Source organism: Gavialis gangeticus, unplaced genomic scaffold, assembly GCF_001723915.1.
Source record: "Gavialis gangeticus isolate Ggan-Ray unplaced genomic scaffold, GavGan_comp1, whole genome shotgun sequence".
NCBI lineage: Eukaryota > Metazoa > Chordata > Crocodylia > Gavialidae > Gavialis > Gavialis gangeticus.
The window spans coordinates 55,064,650-55,084,615 of record NW_017729029.1 but is presented as its reverse complement, the minus strand read 5'-3'; the positions used below and the strand labels follow the sequence as shown (position 1 = coordinate 55,084,615).

At 39.1% G+C, this 19,966-nt stretch overlaps 2 protein-coding genes across 2 annotated transcripts in view; both read right to left on the bottom strand.

Annotated features, from left to right (window-relative positions):
* Positions 1-1,574, bottom strand: part of RNF128 (ring finger protein 128, E3 ubiquitin protein ligase) — a 78,270-nt gene extending 76,696 nt beyond the window's left edge. The window contains exon 1 of the mRNA XM_019521630.1: positions 676-1,574. Coding sequence (XP_019377175.1) covers positions 676-1,078 — 403 coding nt within the window. The 5' untranslated portion in view covers positions 1,079-1,574. The remainder of the gene's footprint in view (positions 1-675) is intronic.
* A 1,236-nt stretch (positions 1,575-2,810) lies between these two features.
* Positions 2,811-19,966, bottom strand: part of CUNHXorf57 (chromosome unknown CXorf57 homolog) — a gene marked incomplete at its 5' end in the record, with an annotated part of 29,342 nt that continues 12,186 nt past the window's right edge. The window contains 7 exons of the mRNA XM_019521051.1: positions 2,811-4,484; positions 5,423-5,605; positions 7,510-7,794; positions 14,128-14,207; positions 17,164-17,232; positions 18,478-18,674; positions 19,403-19,563. Of these exons, the coding sequence (XP_019376596.1) occupies positions 4,339-4,484; positions 5,423-5,605; positions 7,510-7,794; positions 14,128-14,207; positions 17,164-17,232; positions 18,478-18,674; positions 19,403-19,563 (1,121 nt within the window). The remainder of the gene's footprint in view (positions 4,485-5,422; positions 5,606-7,509; positions 7,795-14,127; positions 14,208-17,163; positions 17,233-18,477; positions 18,675-19,402; positions 19,564-19,966) is intronic.

The following is a 19,966-nucleotide window of genomic DNA, read 5'->3' as shown; positions in this document are numbered from 1 at the left end:
CATACTGGTTGAAGGCAGTAGTTGTTTAGATATTATGGAGGAAGTGGGGCATGACAGTGGCTTTCAAGTCTCTGAAAGGCTGCTATAAAGAAGATGGAGATAAGTTGTTCTCCCCTGCCACAGAATGTAAGACAACAGACAATAAGCTTAAACTACAACAAAGCAGATTTAAATTAAATCTTAAGGAAAAAAATCCTAACTGTACAAACATAAGACATGGGAATGGACTGTTCAGGGAAGCTGCGGACTCTCCATCACTGGAGGTTTTCAAGAAGAGGCTGGGTGGACATCTGTATGGAATGGGTTAGTGAACCCTGTATCTGTGCAAGGGGTTGGACTAGTTGAACCCTGAGGTCCCTCTTAATGCTATGAGTCTATACTGTACAGTGCTAAACACACTAGTAAAGGCAATAAGAAAAAAAAAAGATGCTCTGGTTTGGCCAGAAGTATTCTCTTAAGGCTAATACTAAGAAATTAGGAAGTGAGTATGCAATGCGTGCAATAGTTTCCTTATGTCTAGTATTTTTTTTTTTTTGCTAGAAGTAACAACTAAGGAACACAAGAACAGCAGATCAACACATCAGTAACTTCAGTATTATCATCTCTGGCTGTCTAAAATGACATCTTAACATAGAAGTTAACCAGGCTCCCCAAGTTGATTGCTGGAGTACTCACCAACGTGTGACATGGGGACGGTGTAACTGCCGCGGTTTGGGGCATTGTAGATCACAGCAGCTTCAGCACCCCTTCTGGTTGCCAATTTGATCTTTTCTGCAAAAGTGCAATTGCCTCTTTCGATCAGTGCTATCCACGGTGTTTCTGTGACGGTGAACTCTGTGTTGTAATCGCAGGCTTGAAGATTAGCAGATTTAGGAATGCCCACCAGTCCCTGAGCACTAGTCAGAGGAGAGTTTAATCCATACAGGCCACATTCACATTCGTCAGTCACAGTGCTGTTGTTCGTAGGGTTGAAGTAGAACAGATTCACATAGGCATTCGCTGGAACAGTCTCCACAACTTTAAATAAAATAGTAATAAAAATCAGGAAACGGGAAGGGCTGCACTTCTTCTGCTTCATTGCTTATTCATTTAAGCATAAAATGTAAGATTGTTTGTAGATATTTTCAAATACCGATGGCCATTATGAGTCCTCCGGCTCCCTTGGTCGTTTGAAATTTCAGTCCCAGGTCGGTAACTGACACCACCCACGGCTATGAAGTCCTCAGTGCATCAGCTCTATTACACCTGGCTCATATGGGGAAGGGGGAGATAACACACCTGCTTTTAGTTACATAAACCACAGACTCCCGAGCACTTGGAAGAGTGTATGTAACCTTTGGTCCCGTGCTTCTGCTGCTCCTTAAGGTCCACCCTCTCTTGTCATTTCCATGCAGATTCTAGCTGTGACTGCAGTCCAACAGCAACTCAGTAGGCTCCTATTTCCTCTGAAATATCTTTTACAAAAGGTCAGAAGATTTTCTTTCCTTCAAGGTATCTCACATCAAAATAAGCAGGCTTGTTAAAAAGAGATATAGAAAATAGAGCAAGAGAAAATTCAGTTTAAAAAGACATATCCTGCTTAGTTTTTCTAGCCGTGTGCCCTGGAAGAATTAAGCAAAGTATGTGCTCTTCTTGGAAGTCCTCCCTCCTCTTGAGTCATTCTGTTTGAGATCCAGGGCGTGTCTATATTGAACCTGCACAGGTACAACTACGTAGATATGGTTGCACAAACTGGGGCACGCCTCTGATGTAGAAGGCTGAAGTTTTTAAAAACAACCCACACCATTAGACTTTGCTTGCATCACATGTTCCCATTTCCCCTTTCAAATGTATTTGAAGTGTCTGGTTTATCAGCATACCAGACTCTACTAAACTATGGAGTGTATAAGATTAGTCCTTCAATTCATTTGGGGGTGTGGCTTGTCTTAGCTCCTGTTTTCTACTTCCCAACACAGGAGGATTCTCACCAATTCTGCTTTCCAAAAAACTCCTTTCAACTCCTTTTGAATATTGTCTGTATAATGGAGGATACATGTAGCCGCCCGCTCCCCTTGAAGCCCACACACAAAATATCAGTTGTAACTGCATTGATACATACACTGGAAAGCATGTTGAGGTATGATGTATATATTTTTCCACAAAGGGACTGTCTCAATAGGACTCAACTGGATGTAGAAACAGGTTAACAATGTTGTTTTTTTTGTTTTTTTTAGAGTGGTCAAAGTTAGAAAAAGGAGGTGATGAAGATACAGAGAAACTGAACTTGTTGCAAATAAAGAAGAAAGAAACAAAATAAGAATTTGACTTCTCAGTTTATTCTGGAAAAAAATACCTGGTGTGTATGCTTGGGACAGCTGCAATACTGGAGGTTTTAGATCATTGGGGACAAGCTGGACCTAAATTCTCTGGTAAAGTGAATTGCTGTGGTGGACATTTTTGAAACACTGCAGTAATTTCAGTAGTTTAAATGCAGTAGCTGCATTTAAAAAAACAGATTGCCACATTCAATTACCTACAAAAATTAATAGTAATAATACAGGTGATGGTTTATTTGATAATTAATTCATTTTATTTTCACTGTCCTCATTTTTGAGTTCTAATATGCCAGACACATTTTAATCTTTAGGTTTGAGAATTAACAGTCCATATTAAGATGAAGTTGGGCACTCTGCACAGAGGTTTCCTTAGCACTGGTCTGTATTCAGTTCATATTACCTTGGTTTTCTGCAACTATGAAAATTAGAAACATTTATAAAAGTAAAATAAAAGTTAGAGTTAGGGACACAGGCAGGGAATACACAAAGCTCCAATGATATTTAAACTCAGCAGTATCTTTATTTCAGCAGTGAAAAAAAGATTCCTTCAATATGCATAGGTTCTACAAAGCCCTGTGTGATCCTGGGGTATGAGAGATATGACAAAGCATTATGATTTTAAAGGAGTTTCATGATGGATATGACTTTAGTTTCTTAATATTAGCAACACTGAATGAAATAAATAGTGAAACAAAAAGGAACCTTTGCAAAACAGCTTTTTGCTAACCTATAGTACACTATCTTTTTATTTTGTCCTGAGCCTTTTTGAATAGCATAATACTTTAAGAGCCATGCAGCACTTTCCTAGGCTATACTGCATCAAAGGGGAGTTATGAGAACTACGCATACCATAGCAACTCTGTACAAAGGTCTGGTGTATCGTTTCTATTGCAAAAAATCATGATTACCTTACAAATTGGATCTAGAAGTTTTCCTTAAAAATAGACTTCTATCTGAATAGCAGCTAGTTAAAAAAAATCTGCTGGCATAGTCAGCATGGCTCAGTTTGGAGGCTAGTCTCTTTCTTAACCCTAGAGCCTACATTATATCTTGTACTTAAAATATAAAATGCAAAACAGAAAGAAAAAAAATACATGGTCTACCCAAATAACAACTTTTACTCACAAACAACACTGTTAGCAGATTTTTTAAAAATTGTAACACATACCTGTAGCAGGGATGATGCTTTAAGTACACTGACAACATTTTCAAACTTAGACCTGGTGCCCCAGGTATGTAGCTATCCATCATAATATATTAAGTGCACATCTAGTTACCGGATTATAATACACTAAATGCAGAGAAGTAATGCCGTGTTTATTTTAAGTAATTTATATTAGACAGCAGAACTGAAACCACTGAAGATCGAGGTTGTCTACCCACAGAAAAGTTGTCGGCAGCAGGGCCAGTTTCTCCCCACCAGCTAGCCAACCTCTCTCTCAAATCTATTTTCCACAGAATAAAGCATAATTCTGTTTCTCACCAAAAGTAGCTTCTTGGGCTCTACCAAACCAAAACAACAAGCAATGGGGCAATTCACATGGTCAGTTTGTGTGACAGCAACTTCTTCTCCTGGAGTTAAACTGAGAACATTTCACATGAGCAAGCCCACAAGCTGCCACACAGCAACGACGGTAGGGTCCAATGAGCTATGGACGATCACTTCAGTGCTTTAAATCCAATTCTTCTGCTGCATATGTGCAAACCAGTCCCATCGAACGCCAACAGAATGTGTTTCAATATTCCATTACTCAGCCAGTCTGTTTGCTTAATTATTGAATGTATATATATAAAAAAATAAATCTGTCAGTTGGGTGCCAACAGACGTTGATTCATCCAATGCAATATATACAAAAGCAACAGCAACCAACCATGTTTGTAACACTTTCTAATGCTTTCAGACACAAAGGACCAAGCCTTCCTTTGTAATAGTTTGACTGTCATTACACATGTTCTGTCATAAGACATCATAATACTTTAAATGCTTAACTTTGACAAATATCAAAATAATTTATTTTTTAAATTACACAGGGGTCACCACACCAGGCTCCGTTATCTTATAGATTTTGCTCAGAAAGACTTCTACTTTATCTTCACCCAAATGACAGATGTCCAAGATACAGATGACATGCTGTTTGTCTAGGTCAGCTGCTGCTTTTACAATTTCATCTAGAAGCCAAACAGATGATATATTGTAAAACAAATTCTTAACTGACATTTTGTTTACAAGCAATGAGCCGTGCATCTTCCCTTTCTTTTAGTGAAAAGGATAACTTGGCCTGTTATGTGCTAATCTATCAAAAAATATATGAATATATAAGTTCAACTACTACACAGGTAAATACTTCATTATCTCATATAGATGAAGGTAAACTCAAATTTGTACACGCTTTAAGAATAGTGTCAGAAGTCCTTAGTAAATGTAGAAGGTCTTATTCAAGGTGTTTCACATATCAGATACATCTTTGTTTATGCTTAAAATCAAGTGTTTTTATTTATTACTTGTGTTTAACACTTCAGTAGTATTTTACATCTTTGAAGCAAGGTACAGACATTAATTAATGTCCTTTACTGTACTTTTTGTTGGTGGCCAGTACTTGAAACCTTAATTTAAAAGTCAAACAATTACCAAGCATATAAATACTGCAGCCTATACCTGTCAACTGAAAGCCAGCTCCTCAGAGTGATACTAGTGAAAAAAGAACGAATGACTGCTAACTATGCTCTTCCATTTATGGACCAAACTCAGACAAATACTCAAAATTCAGCCTCCCTGACAATGCAATTCTGTAGTAGCAAATAACTGCATGTACAATATAGGTCATTCAGGATTCTTAAGTGCCTCAACATGCCTATGTATTAGGTACTTGGGTATCAACTTGCTCTAGCTTATTTAAGACTGATGACTTGTCAGTGCAAAAAAGGCAAATGAAAGACTGGCCCAAATAATCTGATATGATATCTATACTATTAGTAAAAGAGTTTGCCATAAATGCATGTGTATACTATGGAAAGTGGTGCCTGCCCTACAATTTGATACTTGCCCACAGAGTCAAAACTTGTGGTTAGAGATAAAACAAGAAAATCCACCAGTGAGTAAATCCTACCTGGAAGTGGAGACAAGTCACAAGGTCTTTCATTGCTGGTGGTCTCCTGTTGCTGCACAGAGATGCAATTCATACAGGATAATAATGCATCATTCTGAATATTCTCCATTTGAAATAAATGGGGATATTCAGGACAAAGTAGAGGTAAGAATGCAATATCAATAGCTACATCATGGTTTATACCTGTTAAGAAAGAGAATTACCATAGCAAAATATTTCATCTGCAGTTTGCAAGAGTTTCATGAAATATTTACATCTGAAGAGGATCAAAAATTTGAAGACCAGTTACTCCATCAAAACTAAGCATTCCAATCTGTACAGTTAAGCTGTCAGAAGATTTTTACCCTAGTCCCCTCTTTTCCATTAGGTACCAAACAACTGCAATTCAAAAAGTTTCTGCAGAAACATATGTATACTTATATACACCTGCACATGTATATATATGCATAGGTATGTACACGTATATATGTACGTACTGACAATCTGTTATAAACACGTAACAACCATTAAAGAATTTAAAAATGCTTGTAGCCCAGAGTATATTAAACTAATTTTTAGAAGTTTCCACCTCAGAGCTTGCAATGGAGCTAATGTTGCTTGGTAGCCTCACGTGTCTGGATTTCTTTTAAGTTTAATCTTAATTAAATTTCCTAGGTTTAGAATGCTTGCAATGATCCCAAAACTTTTTAAAAGTTACTCAAATAAACCTTCAGCCTGAAACTCAGCGTAACAGGTTTTGGCAAGCAATTTCCCTATCTTTTTCATTTAAAAATTTCTATTTGATGACTGCTAAATAATAAACACAAATATATTAATGTCACATAGTAGTTTTCATGAGTTGAAATATTCATCAACTTTAAGGTCATTTATATATGTGCTCTGGGAGGCCAGGGGAGGGGGAAGAAGGCTTGAATGAGCTTTAGAGCACCCCCACTGCCACTTTTCACTGGGGAGATGCTGATGCACCTGACGCTGGAGTCTCCTGGAGTGCGGTAATTACCACGTTCCAGCAGACTCAATAAATCGAGTCTGCTCCAACGCGCTGTAATTACAGCATGTTGGAGCAGCCTCAATGCATGTGGATAGGTGCCCTTATTGATGTGTTTAATTTTAAGGACTGAGGATAAATTCATTAGTACATTTTATTGCTTTGAGCTACTCAGAAGGAACATAAAGCAGGTGAAAGGTCTGGATGAATATGACCTTTATTTTATCATAATGCAGCCATGGTACTTTAAGAGCCGTGACTATTGGAACCAATCCAGTAACAGATGAGGTTAAAGGAGTACTCATGACATATCCAGTTCCCCTTACACCACTTGCTCATTTCAATCAATAGCTCTCATGCATGCAAATTAGCTGAAGAGGATGTGTGATTGAGTAAATTGCTGTCAATATCAGAATAGCCCCAATTAAGAGTGACCTAACCTAATGAACAGAGCCTGTCCATAATTTTAGCACTTAATAGCTTAATTGCAACCCACATTCTTCAAATGTATATCCACAAAATTTGCTACAAGTGTTAACTGTATGGAAAGTAGAGCTAGTAAAATATTTTCAGATTTGCAATGTCAGTTAACAGAGGGATGACATTTTCAACAATTCTTGTACTGGCTTTCAAAGAAATACTACATACAGTCCAAGGAATCTGTTTTCTTTTATTTTAAAATATATTTTGGACAAAGAAACATTTGACAGGTGCTAGATTTTAGATACATGATTTTAAAAGAGGCCCCTTCTCTCAAATTACAAATACCTTCTCAGAATTTGAAGAGCTGTAGCTTTGAAAATGTTAAATGCAAAAATCTCAACTCAACTTTAACCTTGGAGTTTGGCTTAGCACTTCAATAATATTTTTTTTAAATATCCAAAGTTCGTATCTGTAATAAAACTGCTTATAAAAAAACCCTTCAATTTTCTTTTCTAATGCCCGAATAAGCACTGGAAAAACTGGCGTAGTCCATTCAAGTTAAAAAAAAAAAAAAAATGAAACAGCATTCTTTGTTAAACTATGAGAATCCTACAAAACCATACCTCATTAAGATTTCAATGCTTTCCAAACAGGGGATCTACTAGTTGTCACTTACCCAGTATTGTCACTTCATAATGGCCAGTGCTGCTAAAATCATGGCTTTCCATATTTGTTTTGTATTCTTTTGGTTTATGCTTTGCTGGATGAAGGTTGCATTGCTGCATAAGGAAATCTTTGTGTGTATAATCAAATTTATGCGGGATGCTTTCTGGGAATACAGTGCTGTGATGTAAGCGTTCTGTTAATTTGTCTTTCACCCGCGTCCACAGATCACTTTGCCAAGAATCACAAGTCCTTCCCATCTCTTCTATTTCAGGTGTGTCATTCCTTCCTTCCTTGTCTATTATAAATATATCAAACATTTAGTTGGTCCATATGCACTGACAAACCATACCGCTTCAACAATGCAAACGAAAATATAGGGTTGCTGAAAAGATTAATACATAGTCAAAAATGAAACTACACAGTGGAATAATTCAAACAAAGAGTACAAAAGGAATTTGCACTGCGATTTAAATAAATAGGGTTTTCCCCCAGTCAAGTTTGAAGGTTAGGCACAGTTCAAACAGTTATACTGGATGGAAGCTGACAGTCATTACTTCTTTTGGGAAAGCAAAAAACTCATCTCATATTCAGCCAACTTGTTCCAGCAACACTTAAGAACTGTAAAAATTGGCCTAAGTATGTAAAAATTAAACAGATACTTTAAGAAGCTCAGCTCTGCCATCTTTTGGGCAATATGTGTATTCTGCATCAAGGCTCTTGGTTTTTAGCTTCTAAAGCATATCTGAGTAGGATTCTTCACTGTACAGCCAACAAAAGACTGAGTCCCTTTTCCCATTATATTTAACATGTGGATTCTGAACTGGAAAAACCTCAAACCAAACATCAGTCCTAATTCTGTAGGCTAGTCCTGTATCCTACTCTGAGCTTACCACAAGGTCCATTTTGAATGTCTCCCAACTATCATTTTCTTTTGTTTTATCTCATGTTGCCTGCATCCACCTCCCTCCCCCCTTGCCAGTAAACAGTACTCCCAGCCCAGTTCTTTATCAGTCCCAGTGTTTTCTTTGCAATCCAATCACATGAATCAGGTATACAAATTTCTAAATTACCTCATGTGCAACACTACAGCAATTATTACAATGAGCTGTATGTAGGCCAAAGAAGTGGGGATACCGGAATGTATATGGCTAAACTGGAATCAGCAACACTAAAGTGGAAGAGTATTAAAGAAGAGAATACAAGAGTATTACTGCCTGGGGTAAGAGGGGCAAGGAAAGGATGGTAAATTTTAAGGAAGAAAGCTAGAAATCTTAAGAGGGTGGTGCAAAAGTCAGGACCCACAGGCATTATAACATATTTATTCAAGTACATGTTCAAACTGACTACCATTAACTTCAATTCATTTCTCAGCGCTCTTTTGAAATGATGCTAGCTAGGCCTCATGCCAAACAAGGTGCAGGATGTTTTTTTATACAACTGTAACACAGAGTTTGCAAGCACCACTTTTTCCCAGATACAAACGTACACTTGATTTTCTGCATGGAAAAAATTAAGGTTGTAAGGCATTAAATAGGTAAAGATCACTATTAAATTCATCAAAACCAGTTGAAAATAGTAATACTTTAAAAAAAACAACAACTTAATGCTGGAAACCTAGCTGTGAACTGTTTAACAGTCCCTTTCAGGCTTTTAAATTTACAAAAAGGATGTTAAAATATCACTGGACCAATGTACGTCCCTGGGCACACCATAACATGGCTGACTCAGAACTCCATTTGGATGCACCACCTACATCAGTGGTTCAGTATACTGCATGTTAGAAATATGCTGCTGACATTTTAAATTTTGAGCAACTAAATGCTCACATCTGGTTAGAAAGATAGCTGGCTGAAAAGCAATTCTGTTGGGATAGTCTGTATAATTACATTAAGAGAAGAAAGAAAAATACAGTACCCGCCATCTTCTGTAATAAGAGTGAAGATTTCATTTACAAAATTTTATGGCATTAAAACTTGCTAGGGTATAAACTGGGTTTAAAAAGCTCTTCCCATTCTAAACTTCATTCATTCCTTCTCTTTACTTCTATCTCAGTATCATGGGGCTGTAATTCGCATGTCCTATGTGTACACACACATTTAAATGAACAGAAACTCATGTGAAATTAGGGCAGGACAGTAAAAGCAACAGCTACTGGCTATTTGAATAATAAGAAGCTGAAATCCATGTCTCAAAGACCCACAGCACCAAAAAACAACTGCAGCAATAATAAAACTTAAAAACTATCAACCAAAGCAAAGCAAGCATTTGAAGCCTTGCTGTCCTAGGTGAGTCTGTTGCATAGGTATTTTTCCAGTCTGTACCATCAAATGGCATTGTGAATATGACTGTACAATCTTCCACTAAAAGCAACTAAAATAAACTATGTTTTGGATTTATTTAGTGCATGGAAAGCCTTTTTAAAAACTTCAGTATAATTATTTATAGTATGGAGCAGATGTTATATTCTTGAGTAAGGTTTAACAGTTAATTTGATCCTCAGCCTTCATGCTCAAAATACCTGTCCTAATACCATTTTGTTAGATAATTCATTTTGGTTTCACAGTTTTGTTCCAAGTCAGAGCCATTCAAATGGCAGCCCAGGGGCTGCATGCGTCCCACGAGGGGTTAATCTGTAGCCCCTGGGCGCTCATGAGGCTGCTGTTCCTTCTGTAGCTCTAGATGCTGCTGCAGCCAGGGTCTTTGGGCTTCCCTTCCCTTCTCTGGCTTCTGCTTCCTGCTCTCACCCTCAGAGGTGGTGTCATGGGACACAGCGCACAGAGCTGGGGAAAACCCAGCATGGCACAGCAGGGTGGCCCATGACCAGTATGCTGAGGATGGGGCCACCCATTCTGCCCAGTGTAACAGTTGAGGTCAGGGGGGAAGGTTGCTTATGCATGCTGTGGAGTGTGTGTGGGTGGGGGGGGGCACCTGCTCAGCAGCAGCTCCAGTGGGCTCAGGGCTCACACCATTGAGGGCTCTGCTAATGCAGCCCACATGGGATGTAGTCCCCAGTCACTCGGAAGTTGGGCAGTCCTGTTTCAAGTTACCTTTAAACCTGCGCAGAATGTCAGCATCTTTCACTGGTCCATTCCTTCTAAAAAGTATAATCACTAGAGTAAGACAGACACTCATCTTTCAACCTATTGCCATTTTTTTTTCAAAAAGATTAAAAACTACCCACATTTAAAAAAAATAACCCAACTTTTTGTTCAGCATAAATTATTTAGTTTCAGACCACTGTGTTCAATTCTATAGTTTCTATATGATTTTATCCAGACTGGGGCAAAGGTTGCAACACTGCTCTGATGACATGATCTCTGGGTTGGCTCTCTACATTTATTAAATGACACAGCTCTATCCCATTCCACCCCATCCAATAACCTTGGCGAAGCAGAAAAGCCATCTAAGGTCTTACTAATGACAGGGGGTATGATTCAAATGGAAACAAAAGGAAGAGAAACTGCTTGTAAAGCAATGACAGGCACTGCTACTAAGGATGTTGACACTGAATGGGAAACAGCCCACAATTGTTGCTGGTCAGTGGTTTTCACAGATGCAACACCCCAGTGTTTAAGGCAGAACAGTCACCTTTTAGGTGGCTGAAGTACTGTGGCTATGACACAAAGCCTGGGAGTCCAGCTGTCCAGCTTGCCTTGCAATGGGTGAGTTAGGGTGGGGTGTAGGGGGAAGAAGTGCTTGCATCCACACTCTAGGGGTGTTCCAGAGTGTGGGTGACCTGGGGCTGGGGCACTTCCACTTTTGTGCTTTCCTTTCTCTCCTAAACATGAGGTCAATAAAGCTGCCTGTTCTGGATCAAACGTCAGTATGTGCACCTGATTTGTGGGGACTCAGGAGGGCAAAAGGAAAGGAATGTTCAAACCTATATTTTTAGATTCCTAGGGGTTAGGGGTCATGATGAGGGGTGCAATTAAATAGGGAGTGAGGACACAGTTGGATGTCAAAGACAGTTTTTACTGAACAAGTAGCAGGGGGCCTTGGGCTCGGGCCCATGGATAAAAACTGCCAACAACAGGAAAAAAGGAGGTGGGGAATGGGGCAGTAGAGTTCTGGCCATATACCAGAGCAGCCAGTTGCAACAGCAGAGAGGGTGAAGAGCATTGCAGTGTAGGACCACAGCTACATCACAAAACGCATGGTGTCCACGTGTAATATGTACTCCGTTTACACTGCACCGATTCAAAAGAGTACCTGATTTTCCAGGTACACTATTAAACCATTCCAGACAACTTTAAACCAGTTTAATGGGCTTGGTATGTCTCTCCGTTTTAAACTGTGTGTTTTAAACGGGTCTAAGTGTTGTGTGTGTCCATACCCTAAGTAACTTTAAAGAACAAATGCCTTCCCTAAAGTGGCTTTTGATGGCCACTAGTGCAGGTATTCACTATGTAACAGCTCCATTTTCTTTGGAACGTGGTAATGGCATCATAAGACTCTCAGACTCAAGTGCACTTGTATGTTGGGTGCAATATGACAAATCAGTATGGAAATTGCAAGTGCATGTTATTTAAATAGACTAACATCCACACAAAAAAGAGGAAGAAAAATAAAAACCTGCTGTGTGTTCTTTGAAAGACTGGATATACAATATCCATTCCATTCTTTTTTCAACTTGTGGGACTAAAGCTTTGCAAGAAATCATTTTTATTGTTTTGGATAAAAATACATAAAATAGGAGGAAAAATAGGAGAAATTTGGCATGTTTCAAACCTTCATAGTGGATATTTTCATACATCAAACTGGTTAAATACTAATTAGGTTCTGGGGACTTAAACCAATCCCTTCCTAGCAGTGTTCCAAATGAATGTAATGCTAATGTTTCTATTAGAATTCTGACCCAATAAAAAAATACCTATAAACAACTACCTATGTAGTACTGGTAGCTCCATACCAGAGAAGATTAATGTGCTTCAATTATTTCATGTAAAAAGCAGAATTTGTTTTTCTTTAAACTGGAATTAGCCTTCATGTAACTATTATAATTATGTTACAAACAAATTTGTGGTATCATGCTAAAAGCCCCTGCTCTGCAGCGCTGTTAGTGCCATGTGAAACCACTTCTGGAAGGAGAGAAAGATCGAGAGATTAACGTGCACACAGTGCACTCAGAACAGTAGTTGATTTAACCCACTTGCATAACATCTGTTACAGAGCTGATGAAAGAAATTCTATTAAGACTGTATTCTAAAGGAAGTCAGAATTTTTTTTTAACACAAGAGCACGCTGTACCTTCCCCTTTCTCTGATGTCAATACAGTCTAAACCACACGATTATAATACTCCAATTTAAGACAGAAAGTAAACCAGATTCTGTGAGATTCCTTTACAGTACTGATAATGTCATGTCAATATAGTATCATGGTAGGATTGGTGTGCTATTGTAGCTGTGAAGGTCTAAGAGATGTATGAGGCGAAGATTTTTTGTGATGTTGTTATAGACCCAACTAACTAACTATATTATCATGAGGGGTTTTTTTTCATATCTAATGTTTTGAATACAACAAAATATTGAAATTATGTAATTATTTTCTTCACTGTATGTGCATCTACAAGATATCCTGAACAATTCTGAAAAGGTTAGCTGCGCCAAAATCTTAACATCTATGACTACCCAAGCTTCTGGCTAAAAAAGTTAAGAGACAATGCTGAGAAAAGTACATCTCTCAAGTTTAAAAGAGAATAGAAAGGGATTGAATAAAATATTTTAGGATTTTTCAAGCTTCCTTAAGAGCTAAGTTTCTTCAGTATGTGAGAAGAGATCTTAATGCAATAGAAGATGCCATTCTTATTTTATACTAAACAGAATTTTACTTTGTCAGTTTACAGGTTTTTGTTTTATATTAGTTTGTAAGAGTTTGATTGGCATTTAGAATTTTAATCTACTAAAAGCTCTTGGAAAAGTGCAGAGATGTAACCTAAAATCAGTAAGGCAATAATCAATACACTATAATAACAGCATATGAACAATATATATACAGTACATTAAGAGAAATGAAGAGCAAAATGCAAAGAGAGACATCTGACTTATGAAGGAGAAACAAAATTAAGCCTCCAAGATAGACATCAGAATTGAACAGATTATAGATGAAATTCTGCCACTCAGTCAGAGAAATAGCCAAAAGAATAAAAGCCAAAATATTCGAGTGAATTAGAAGTTGGGCAAAGCAACATGTAGTGACAGTCAACTGAGGAATTCAATCTATCCTTCTAGCCCAGTAATAGCTTTAATTTAAGAAAAATATTCAGGGTTTACTTTTCAAACATGGAGGAAGAAAATCTGGGCTATTTAATTTAAAACCAAAACCCAAACCAAAGAAAACTATCCCCATACTGATGACTCACTGATATGTTACATCCTGGTCCACCCACTCTGTGTGCCTTTGACTTTTAAAGACTGCTGTTCTGTAGGGCCAAGGAGAATACTAGTATATTTGGGTCAACAGAGCAGCAAGATTAAGAAACAGGCCTCATCTACACAAGAAACCGACTACATAGTCATTACCATGCAGTCATTTAGGTCATTTCGCACTAGTATAAACAAATGCTAAGTGACTTGCATATGATATGGTACTAAAATGGATCAAAGTTTAATAAAATATTTAGAGACATACCAGTACAGGACTCTGAAGCATCCGGCACAGCCAGTCTAATGTTTTCATGCATAGAATCTTCTTGGTGAAATTCATCCAAGCTGTAAAAATAAAATGATAGTAAAACCTGAGGTTTGCAGGATTCAGCTAAAATTAGTAAGTTCTTTTTGTTACCATGTTATAAATTACTCAAATTCCAATAATTACCAGAGTTCAGACCTTGAAAAGGTCCTTATGATAAGCTGGATCAACTCACACAAAGACGAGTTATTGATCACCTTCTTATCATAAACTATTGAATTTATTTAAATCATATTTGAGAAAAGTAACACTATTTTGCTAAGAACAACTTTGTCAAAGCTCACAAGACAGGAAGCATCTGTGAAAATTTGCCCTCTACTGGTCACTTGTGGAAGTGGCATGTGTGACATGGTCAACAGAGATGACTTGAGCAGGGTGCGGGGCCCAGGACAAATCAGCCTGTGCAGGGCACTGCCCCTGGACACAAGGAAGCCAGCAGCAGATTCGGCAGCAGGGTGCCAAGCAGCCAGACATGAAGCCGGCAGCAGCATGGAGTTACCGCAGCTGCTTCGCCCAGCTCCACGGGGCCCCCCCAAAGCATGGGACCCAGGGCGGTCGCCCTCATTCACCCCCTGGTAGGGATGGCCCCGATGGTCAAGCACTGCGCAGAGCCAAACGTCACAGACTTTAAATAGGTTTCTATACTAGTTCTAAAAAGGCTCCAGAGTGTGCTGTTGTACTGTGATATTATCACACTTCAGCAACAGAAGACACAAAGCAGTAATGAATTCATGGTGCTAGACCATCATCCAAAACCTAAAATGGCAAAGAAAAGGTTTCAAATGATTTTACATATTATCCTGCTGCAACAGTTGAGTGAAATGCACTGGATTTCATTATATTTTAATTTTCAGTAAAATGAACTAGTTCTCCAGCAACCAACATTTTACTCCCTTTGGTCAGTTATCCCCTCTTACCCCTGCAAAATTCCGAGGGAACTAAAATGATACATACAGGGTGTGTCTACACAAAATGCTAATGTTGCAGCACAGTAATTCTACTGCACATTAGCACAGCTGGCAAAAACCCTGCTAATACACTAATATACAGTAGAATTACTGTACTGTGCATCAGCGTCACATAAAAAGTGTTCATCTACGCTAATGTGCAGTAGCACCAATTATGGCACACTGTTACCACCTGTCATTAGGTGTGCACTGTTAGAGATTTTGGGGGCTGATATCGATAGCCGATTTTTAAGGAGCCATATTGGCCAGTACCAGTCCGATTTCCAATATGCACCCTCGTGGCTTGAAGAGCAGTGTCCGGCTAGTAAGTCTGTTGTGGTGAAAGGGGAGGAGGAAGGGAAGGGGCATGGGGGGAGGCAGATCCAGGCCCCTGCAATGAAGGAGAAAGTGGGGTTAGGGCAAGGGCAAGGGCTGCCCTGCTGGGGCGTGGTGTGGCAGTTGCAGGACAGAGCCACGGCTTGTCTGGTGGGTGTGAGCGGGGCGGGGGCAATTTCCACTGATGCACACACCCCGGGGAGGGCATAGAGGGTATGTGCCCCCAGAGCTGCATGGGGCAGGGAAGGCTGCTGCTGTGGGCTTGGGCCAGACTGCACTCAGCACAGGGCAGGCAGCAGTGGCACTGGGAGGAGGCCTAGGGGGGCTCAAAATTCCCCATAGCCCCCACTCCCTCCTCCCAGTGCCTGCCCCTCCCCGAGTGCAGCCTGGCCCAGCCCCCACCAGGAAGAGGTCTGCACAACCCCAACCACAGCCTGCAGCAGTAACCCACCCTGCCATGTGCAGATCTGGGGGGCACGTCCCCCATGCCCTCCCAGGGTGCGCACAGTGGCAGAAGCCCGCCCCCCCTCCACATCCCCTGGACAAGCAGTGGCTCTGTCCTGTGCCCACCCCACCTGGGCAGTGCCTGCTCCAGCCCCACACCCTCTCTCGCTGCAAAGGCCTTGATTTGCATCCCCATGCCCCTTCCCTCCCCCCTTCCCTTCCACCACAACAGACTTAGCACCTGCGTACAATTCTCCCAGCCAGGCTGTGCTGCTCACCATTTATGCGCTGTGCTGCAGGTGCACGCATGCACATGGCATTTATCAGCCATGTCAGGCAAGTTTCCAATACAGTCAATTTTCTTTATATCGGTGCCGACCCAATATTGGACCGATGTATCGGTGCACCTCTACCTGTCGTTGCAGGTACTAAACTTGATGCTCCGTAGTTATGGTGTATTAATAAATGTGTAGATGCACCCCCTATAACCCAGCCACTAGAGACATTTATTCCTTTCTCCCTTGCTTTAGCTCTCCATATTTGTCATTTAGCCAAACAATCCATATTAATAACTCCTATAAAAGATAGAAGATTTCCTTTATTGGCTGTGTAAAGGACAAAGCCCACCTCTGGGGCTATAAAGAAGGTTAAATTAAAAAATCCCTACAATTAAAATATAATACCATCACCTTTTGCCGGGCAAGTTTTAAAAGTGGTCTCCAACCTGATTTAATTTTGAGTGCTCTGACTAGGATTCTGATTTAAATGGTGCTAACTGAGCAGCTGGAATTCTAGCCTTTTAATTTTGCAGATAAAAAAACACCATGTGGAGTGTAAAACTGCAATATCCTAATTGGTTTTTTGGTTTCTATTCTTTTTTTGCAGAGAACAACTGAAAGTTTCATTTTTTAAATGAAAATGAAAAACGTTTGCACACAGCCACAGAACTCATGTTCCAAACTGCCCTGAACATTAAAAATGATCCAACTTAAAAAAAAAAAAAATCAGCAAGTAACACAGAAAATATTGCTTGGGGTTGAATGCAGCTCAATGGACCAATAGAGAATCTGACCTTCCAACAGCCAGTTTCACACCCCTTGGTCTAATGTTAAGCCACTATTAACATTGCTTCCGGCCACACTTCTGTAATGAAAAGAAGCTGAGCTAGTTGAATTCTTAACTGCTCACTGTTGTTATCTGAATGCTTTACAATGCAGATGCCTAAATGAATTAAGTCCATATTACTTACCAGCCTTTTTTCCTTGCAGATCTTGTGAAATATGGGCATGAAGACACAGGAACAGCAATGTCCCTTTTCCTTAAAGTTAAGGAGTAAAAATTTTTTTAGTTCTGGTTTAAGAAAAATATGTATAGAGAGAGAGATCTACAAAAATAGCGTAAAGAGAAAAAGGCCCTGAATTTGCTACTAAAACATTAGTAAAAACAAGTTTGGTATTTTTCCAAAAATGTATTTTGCACGTGGCTTTTCATCCAATATCATTTGTATCTTTCCTTCTTTTCTTTTGAAAAGTTCTGAACAGCATCGACTCTAGATACTGGAAAGGAGAAAGATGTCTTTTTCAGCATGAAAAGTCTACTCCAAAATATGGCCCGCTAGAGTTCCATAATATTGACATATCTCAGTATCTAGCAAGATTCTGCAATCCTGACTAGGTATAGGCCTGTTCCAAAGGAAATGTGGCTTTGCCATGACAACCTTAAGAAGGCCCCTCCATGGAATTTTTTGTGAAAAACGTATGTTTTACTCTCACGACTAATAAGAGTGCACAAATTTAAATGAAAGTAGAATGTGACCTCAGTCTTGCACTCTTATATACACGTCTGCATATGCATACTCAACTTGCACAACTGCCAATACATTGCAAGCAAAACAAAAGCACTATGCATTTTCTTCCTCATGAGGTTACCATGTGATCCTCATTCTCTTGTTATTCTGGAAGCAAAACAGAATTACAAGTAGCAGTTCCTATTATGAACATTTTAGCCAGAAAAAAGAGAAAGGAAAATCATCTGTGTCTCTAAAGTAAATAGAGAAGGTTGCGAAAATATTAGTTCTACTTTACATTTTTGGAAAAAGCTGTATTCTTCGCTACTGTAGCAGTATTAACTCTTCAACTAATCATTGTAGAACACACTACTAGAGAGCTAGCTTTCTTAATTTCAAAATTTGCCAGATTCTGATAGCAGAACAGCATCATCACTGGCCAGATGAGAGCACTTCAGTCAGACCGCTATCAACCTGGGTAGTAGCTGTCAAGTACTACAAGGGAGGGTTTGCACCTCCATATCTACTTCTGAAAATCCACCTCAGAGGCTTTAGGCTTCAATTCTGTTTCCACTGATTTCCTGTCAGCAAGACCAGGTCTATTCTGAAGAAGGATCATCCATCTTTCAACCGGGTTGTAGATAGTTACAGTCAACTACCTTCCAATGGGAACTGTCCTACCAACTCATTAGGGGCTTCTTTTTAAAACCCATCCTATATAAAATATAGGGAACTGAAATGAAACAAATATAACTGCAGTTTATGCAAAAGGCTTACTGTTCAACCTCTAGACAATGCATGATCTTTCTCTTGACAGGACTCTTTCTGGTTAACACAGTTGCATGGTGATGCTGTTCAAGGGGAGCACACTGTGAGTTGGGAACTTCTTTGCCTTCACATTTTCTGTCTTTCCCCTTGTTAACAAGATCCTCTTCGGACATCTTAGAATCCTTTACAGTAGTCTTAGATGGTGGCTGGGACAAAAAATAGCAATTAAAGTATAAAATAGCAACCGCTGGCATAAGTGCCAGAGTGTAGGACGCAAAATCATTTTGCTTGGCATGTGTGCCTTGGGAAAAGCCAGGGCTGTTCTGCCACGACAAAGATTGGGCCCCTCTGCAGTCTGCCTCTGGCATGCCAACACCTTACAAGTTAAGGTTGCAGGTATTTTTGACATTGCCTAAAAACATTGCTGCCCCTGAACTAAAGCTATTTTGTCTTCAAATGGAAAAAAAGATAACAAGTGGTTCTTCAGATACTTTTCCCTGCAGTAACTTTTAAAGACACCTAGCTCTCAATCTTTTACCACAACCATACTAGCTATGAGATTTACTTTGCCTGGCTAATCAAGGTTTTTAAAAAACAATTCTGTCTTGAAAGTGGCAGCGTATATTAAAAATAGTTTTCTCGGTCCCCAATTTACTTTAATTAAGCTATTTGATCAATTAATTTAACTTCAGAACACTTACATAAAGCAATTTGATGGAGGACTGTCAGAAAACTCTCACAGGAAACCAGTAAACTTAAGTTGTACAAGTTTTAAACTATGACTTTCAAAATTAAAACTTCTTTGCTCTCAGATTTGTAAATTAAGTTAATCAAAGACAATGTATATGCTTCTGAATGTAAATGCAAAAGATCTCAATTGTAATTATGATCATAACATCTTAAGTGTTATACCCTTAATTATCAAGCACTGTACCTGAACTGGTTCCACTCCTGAGGCATCTTGAGCTGCACTGCTACAGCTGACATATCTTATAACACTAATTATTCCCTGAATAGCGAAGCGCCTGTGCTCCCTGTAGTGCAAGTCTTCAAGCTCCCTCTCCATTTCACTTATGGTTTTCAAGACTGATTCAACTGAAAAAAAGCAATTCCCACAAACTCAACATTTTTAAAGAAATACAGTCCCACCAAAATGTATGAATGCTGGACACATACAAGAACATTGAAAAGATATTTTTGCTAAACTTAAAATGTCAAATTGGTCCACAGTTGAACTTTGGAGGAATTTCCCCTTTCATATCATTTGCAGACTACTTGAAGACCAAACCTTTTTAGTCTGCTCAGAAATAATATCAAGTAAATACATAATTATGGGCAAGTAAGTTTCCATTTAATATGCTATGCTGAATTTTATTTAACATCATTGCACTTTATGTTCTTCAGTATGATGAGTTTTCTGAGTTTGAAGATGGAGTAGAACGGAACACCTACAGAGCAAACTCATACGGACAGATTCACAATCAGTGTGAACCATTAT